The sequence below is a fragment of the Tasmannia lanceolata genome, unplaced genomic scaffold, assembly GCF_043159265.1.
Source record: "Tasmannia lanceolata isolate RefF3 unplaced genomic scaffold, GAP_Taslan_0.1 ptg000018l, whole genome shotgun sequence".
Taxonomy (NCBI): Eukaryota; Viridiplantae; Streptophyta; class Magnoliopsida; order Canellales; family Winteraceae; genus Tasmannia; species Tasmannia lanceolata.
This window is the reverse complement of record NW_027518695.1, coordinates 22,344,424-22,351,080: the sequence shown is the minus strand read 5'-3', so window position 1 is coordinate 22,351,080 and position 6,657 is coordinate 22,344,424. Positions and strand designations below refer to the sequence as shown.

Sequence of the window (6,657 nt, the reverse complement as noted above, 5' to 3'; positions counted from 1 at the left end):
CTGAAAAATCATTTGGGTGGGGTATATTGGTGAGTGATTTGATTTGATTTTCAATATGTCTCAATATCTCTAGGTTTTGGCCTATAGCTCAATGTTGAGGCTTTGTATCCCAACCTTGAGGTTGCAGGTTTGATCCCAGCTTATTCCCATATTGTAATATTTAGTTTTTTTAGAATTACTATCCAAATCCCGTGCTAGGATTTGGAGTCGCACTCACTTTTGAAGTGAAGAAAACCTTGAAGTGAAGAAAACCCTAATTCTATATTAGATGTCTTATAACCCTAGAAGGGATCATTTCTCATAGTGGAAGAACTTGACCATGAATAATGACACCATTGCTGAACTAAGTAAATTTTTGTATTTCTTCTGGATGTATGTTGCATTTTTAGTGGGTTAGAGAGAGAGAGAGAGAGGTATCACTTTTCTAAGATTGAATCATGCACATGCACCTACCTAACCTTGCTATCCCCATTGACAAGACGGGTGTCTTATCATCCCCATTTGATAAATAAAAAAAATGCATGCCGATAAAAGCAGTCCATTTGCTTTTTCACCTTAAAGAAGTGGAGGGACAAATCGAGCCTCACCTCCTAACATCATGTGATTTTAATTGTTAGAAAAGTTCTATGGGTCTTAAACAACGGAACATTCCCTTTAAGGTATTAAGCACGTTCTCCATTAAACAATATAAGGTTAATTTCAATTGGTAAGTCTTATCCCATGTCATACATTTTGATAGACGACTAAGTCTAAAAAATATATAAACCTAAGACTTTACAAAGGGTTTAGTGTTTCTAGTTGGCCCACTAGAGAACATTTTCTAGTTCGTCGGCTAAAAGCGCATGGGCCACATCGTTTGGATGATCTAAAGCATTCATTTGAGAGGCCCAGACATAGATAAGGGATACCCAAAAAATCAACTCCATAAGATCATCCTAACCCCTCGATTTGTGGAGCTAAAAAAATGGACAGATTTGCGCTGGTTTAGAGCCGTCCATTTTAAGATCCACAAACCGTAGGGTTGGGATGATCCTATGGACCTAATTTTTAGGGCACACCCTATCTATGCCAGGGCCTATCAAATGAATGGTATGCATCACCCAAACAAGGTGGGCCCCCGGTGTATTTTTTACCGACAGACTAGAAAACTGTTCCCTAGTCTGCAGACCAGAAAATATAACAATATTTTCATTTTTATCAATTACAGTAAAAATATCAAGATAAAATCACAATATTTTATGATGTTTTATATTTTTTCTTAAACAATATATTTTTATATGTTTTTAAACAAATTTATTTCATCATGTTTCCCGATATAAACAAATTTATTTCATCGTGTTTCCCGATATCAAGATAAAACAATATTTTATGATGTTTTATATTTTTTCTTAAAAAACATTTTAATACAGTCCGAGATTTTTCCCTTGCAAAGAAGTTCTTAACATCCCCATCTGATAAAAATTGGATATTGATCTTAATTTAGAAAGAAAGTTATCCAGGGGCTTTAACATACAGAAGATTATGATTCCCTTTATTTAACACTTTTTTCATTGTCAAGGACAAGAAGGTCAGTTTCAATAGAAATAAATTTGTCTGCTTTATATTTATTTATTTCTTTCTCTTATATCACCAATGTGTTGCCTCCTTTTTTATGTCTTGTTCCAACATTGAAAAAATATCAGAAATTGACATAGGAAATAGGGTGGGAAGCACCCATAAATTCATCAGAAAATTAAAAGCAACTACCCATATATATAGTTTTCTGAAAATAAAAAAAAGCAAGCTGAAGAGTTGGGGGAAAATAGTAAGTCTACTAGGTCCCCACCCAAAGGTGAAAGCTGAGAAAAGACAAGATGGTAGGGTTTACAAAGCTTACATTCCATCCCCATGCCTTCTCCACTAGTACTTGTTCTTGTTGATAAACATAGAAACCCTTTTGCAAAATTTTTAAAAAAAAGATACCCTTTTCTCTGTTTCACTTTTTCTCTTCTTTCCTACTACTCAAACGCCTATAAATTGCCACTTCCCCCACCCAAAAGGACATAGATAGATAAACACACAAAGAGCTAGAGAGAGAGAGAGAGACAGAATGGAGTGTTTCCCTATCATCAACATGGAGAAGTTAGAAGGAGAAGAGAGAGGAGTAGTCATGGAGAAGATAAGAGATGCTTGTGAGAACTGGGGCTTCTTTGAGGTAACAAAAATAGATTAAGAAAAAAAACCCATAAGATTTTCTGTGGGGGCTGTTGTTTTGATATGTAAGGGTAGAATTGATCCCTCTAATAGTGATAAAACTCGTCCATTCCCAAGTACTTAAAGTTTTTATTGACTCACCCGTGACTCGTTCTGAGAGATGAGCGGTCCATCTCTTCAATTGCTTCAAGTGTGTTTCCTTCTTCTTGAATCTCTAAGGAGAGGAAGAGGCCCCCCAGTGATTTGAATCCATGTATTTTTCATTTTGGAGTTTCCTTATTCTGCTATGTTCTTGTCCTGGCCTGGGAGTGAACTCGGGTCGGTCATGCCTTTGGTTCTTACCTTATGTTAATAGACAAGTGTACAAAAGTTTTTATTTAATCACCTGTGACTCATTTGAGTTTAGCTTCACTCGACCCGAGTCTGAGTTTTTGAGTTCATGACCCCCAAAAATATAGCTTCTTTTTGTAGATTTTTTGTACATGTTTTTTTAACCGGAATTGTGTACTAAGGCCCCGGTTGGACCAGTTCTATGTCGTCCTTCTCTAACTTTTCCTTTCTTATTGATAAATTCCGGGTTCAAACAAAAAAAAAAAAAAAAAAAAGGCCCTGGAGATCCAAAATTTTTATTAATATTTACAAGAGCATACACTTGGTTTTGACAAACCCATCTAGACGGGACTCAAAACTAATTTAAAACAGTTCTACACTAGACAAAAATCGAAATATGATTTAAGGAAAAACTATAGTAAATTTTTTTAAGGTAATTCACTAAAGTTCTACACTAGACAAAACTGTGGTAATTTTTGTACATGGTCTAATGGGTTTTGTATATTTGTACTTGAAGCTTGTGAATCATGGGATCTCGCCGGAGTTTATGGACGAGGTAGAGAGGTTGACGAAGGACCATTACAGGAAATGCATGGAGGCGCGTTTTAAGGAATCCATGGCAACGAAGGCTCTGGAAGGAGCCCAAACAGACATCAAAGACGTTGATTGGGAGAGTACCTTCTTCTTGCGCCATCTCCCAGTCTCAAATATGTCTGAGATCCCTGATCTTACTGATGATTATAGGTAAAATTAACACTTGCTACTTTGATCTTTTGGGTGTCTGATTTTCACAGGCAAAAAACAGGAATCGGAATTCTGATTCCTATTCCGATTCTCCCTTAAATAGAATGAGAAAGAAATTAAAGTAAAATTTTTAATTCGAAAAATTCAGAAAAAAAGTCCATTCTAAATTGGGTGAATCAAAATACCACATCTTGGGGCAGGAAACAGATCCAGCATTTTCCCCTTCTAATTTCACCAGATGTTACTTTCACCCCCTGATTCATTTAACCAAACGCTAGAATCAGGCAGAATTGTAATCAGATCCCGATTCCAGCACCTGATTCCGATAATCCAAACACACCTTTAGGGAAATGAAAGGCCTGTGAGGCTTCTAATGTACCCATGTCTGTGAGAGTTTAAATAAGAAATAGGTCATAAAATTGCCTAATTTTCCATTATTTTATTTTCTCCTACCCACTTGTTAGTGATTCCATTCCCCTCCCCTCCCCTCCCCAAAATCTTCCCTTTCTATTTAATTCTTCTGTGAAGACCAACAGAAAGCTACATTGTTTGAAACCATGGCATTCAATGTGATAATTTAGTGAAAAGCTGTTGACCAATTAATGGAATTGAAGTAGGCAGTTGCAAAGTCCATGCAAATTTTTTTTTCTTACGAGATTTAATTTGTGTGTGTATGTTGGTTTGTTTGTGAATTGTAGGAAGACAATGAAGGAATTTGTGGTGAAATTGGAGAAACTAGCAGAAGAGCTATTAGACTTGCTATGTGAGAATCTTGGGCTAGAGAAGGGTTACTTGAAGAAGGCCTTTTGTGGATCCAATGGCCCAACCTTTGGGACCAAGGTGAGCAACTACCCTCCATGCCCACGCCCCGAGTTGATCAACGGGTTGCGGGCCCACACCGATGCAGGCGGTATCATCCTTCTCTTCCAGGATGATCGAGTCAGTGGGCTCCAGCTCCTCAAAGGCGATCAATGGGTCGACGTTCCCCCAATGCGTCACTCCATCGTAATCAACCTCGGTGACCAACTTGAGGTCTTGCCCTAATCCTGCTCTCTATAACTATTATAATCATTATTTTTATATATGATTATTATAATTTGATCTTGTTTTGTTAATAGGACATTAGTCCTCTTTAAAAGTCAGTAACCACATAATTTTAGAACAACTATAACTATCATTTGCAAGTAGTGGTTGTTTCACCTCTGTCGTGACTAAGTGCATCGTAATCTCGGCCCTTCACAAAAAGGTGAAAGGCTGATATCTCGTGACCCACTTAGTTGCAGAAGTGAAACAATCTCTTGCAGGTTAGAATATATTAGATTGGATCTAGAAAGATCTGATCGTTGGATCATTAGGGTGGTAGATTGGATCTAGAAAAATCTGGCCATTGGATCATTAAGGTGATTAGGCATTCAAATATAGGTAGCTTTAGTAGTTTTTCATAGGTAGTTATGCATAAATAAAATGCAAAGGCACCCAAGATTGAAACAGGGTTTTATTGTCTCTTCCTTAAATGTGGCCAATCAATGATATAATGAACAACTTTTATATTTGTAAGGTGAGACAGGGATTGAACCTCCTACCTCAAATGGAAGAATTGTAGTCTTTACCAATTGAGCTAGAGGCTCAACCGCATATTATAGACATCTTTTTAAGGAAATGAAAATTTTTCTTTGTTCTTATTAATCTCTTGTTTTCCATTAGGATTGATTGTTCTTCAATCCATTATCATAACTCATTTGATCACATTGGATTAATTTAACCAGGTGATTACCAATGGAAAATACAAGAGTGTGATGCACCGCGTGCTGGCTCAAACGGACGGCAACCGAATGTCGATCGCTTCATTCTACAACCCTGGGAGCGACGCCATCATCTTCCCCGCACCCTCGCTAGTGAAGAAAGAAGCAGAAGAATGTAGTGAAGTCTACCCAAAATTTGTATTCGAAGATTACATGAAGATCTACGCTGGTCAGAAGTTCCAAGCCAAGGAGCCACGGTTCGAGACCATGAAGAACATGGAAACAGTTAATTTGGGTGGTCCAATTGCCACTGTTTAGGAAAGTTATCTATTATTGTTATAATTAAGAGAAAATTATTATCTTTAGGTGGTTTTCGGGTGTGAGTTTTACGTTTGTGTGGTTTGTGTTTTAGTTGGAAATGGGACCATCTACCATGTGGTGTGGATCTTTATCATGTGTAGAAAGTGACCAACATTTATTATCTTATTGTTGTGGGTGCACGGTATATATATTAATTACTTTAGAGGTCTTTCCTTTATTTCTCTTACATTCTATGTCTCTGGTTGAGAAGATGATTGCTTTTAGTTTTTTTCTGTTTGGGAAGTAATATCTAATTGGGAGCTGCTAGAGTCAATAAATAGAGAAAAAGAGTGTATTTATCACCACAAAGAACTTAATGTTATTTGCACATAATCTTTTACCCTATCACGCGTGTCGGGCCCAGGGTACAACTCACTTAAAAGCTAGCCGTTAAAGAGGAGGGTGCCCAAGTCCATCTAAGCCCATCCACATCCATTCACTTTTCGATGTGGAATATTTGATTTCGCATGGAATATCCCCCTTCACGCAGTAGTAACATAGACAATCTCGACCCACCATAGAGGAGCAACACGTGTGAACTATGATATCTTTCCTGATAGATTTTCTCCATCCTAGAGGGTACACCCGACTCTTCTAGAGGAAGAAAGCTAATCGGCCACTTCCATGGACAAACCAAAGCAGTGAATAGCATAGGAAGAAAGGTTTGGGATATGTATTAGAATTTCATTAGATTTTATGTATTTCATTTTATTGAATTTTCTGAATTAAAGTTTAAAAACGTCTGTTCACGTTTTCCCCTTTCTGTACTCGGCTTGTCTCTCTCATCCCTTTCTAGAGACTAACTACAACCAAAAGTTAAAGTCCTATTCTACTTCTACCTATAGGAATCCACCAAAACATGAAATCCTATTTCAACTACAATTCTAAAATAACTCCAAAACGGTCCATGACCACTTTTGTGATTATTTTCTTCCTACTGAAAACCCTTTAAACTAGGGCTCGGCTACCTGTGTGGGCCCGCAACATGCCGCGCTGGCCAGGCCCCTCCGGCACTCGTGTAGAGACGGCGATGACTCTCAACACTCCCTCTCAGCGCCGACTCTCTATTGGTCACGCCAATTTCCTTTTGTACTTCAAAAACTTCATGTAGCTCAACCCTTCGAAAGCATCATGAAACTTCGTTATCTCACCGTACCATGCTCTCAGAGCTTGATTCGGCCCATTAAAAACCTTCCGCAACTTGCACACGTATTGCAGATTCTTGATACTCTCAAACCCCTTGGGTTGCCCCATGAAAATTTCTCGATCCAATTCACCATGCAAGAAT

At 37.9% G+C, this 6,657-nt stretch overlaps 1 protein-coding gene across 1 annotated transcript; it reads left to right on the top strand.

Annotated features, from left to right (window-relative positions):
- The first annotated feature begins 1,927 nt into the window (after positions 1 to 1,927).
- EFE (ethylene-forming enzyme) lies at positions 1,928 to 5,556 on the top strand. Its single transcript, XM_077358624.1, has 4 exons — positions 1,928 to 2,194; positions 3,041 to 3,267; positions 3,966 to 4,299; positions 5,034 to 5,556. Exons 1-4 carry the CDS (start codon positions 2,090 to 2,092, stop codon positions 5,325 to 5,327), a joined length of 960 nt encoding a protein of 319 aa, XP_077214739.1. The 5' UTR covers positions 1,928 to 2,089; the 3' UTR covers positions 5,328 to 5,556.
- The last annotated feature ends 1,101 nt before the right edge of the window (positions 5,557 to 6,657 follow it).

Bases quoted from the DNA above. Each gene is read 5' to 3' on its own strand.
- EFE (XM_077358624.1), top strand. From the start codon at position 2,090: ATGGAGTGTTTCCCTATCATCAACATGGAGAAGTTAGAAGGAGAAGAG. The intron at 2,195-3,040 runs GTAACAAAAATA...TTGTACTTGAAG, and splicing joins AGAACTGGGGCTTCTTTGAG to CTTGTGAATCATGGGATCTC. The intron at 4,300-5,033 runs GTCTTGCCCTAA...TAATTTAACCAG, and splicing joins ACCTCGGTGACCAACTTGAG to GTGATTACCAATGGAAAATA.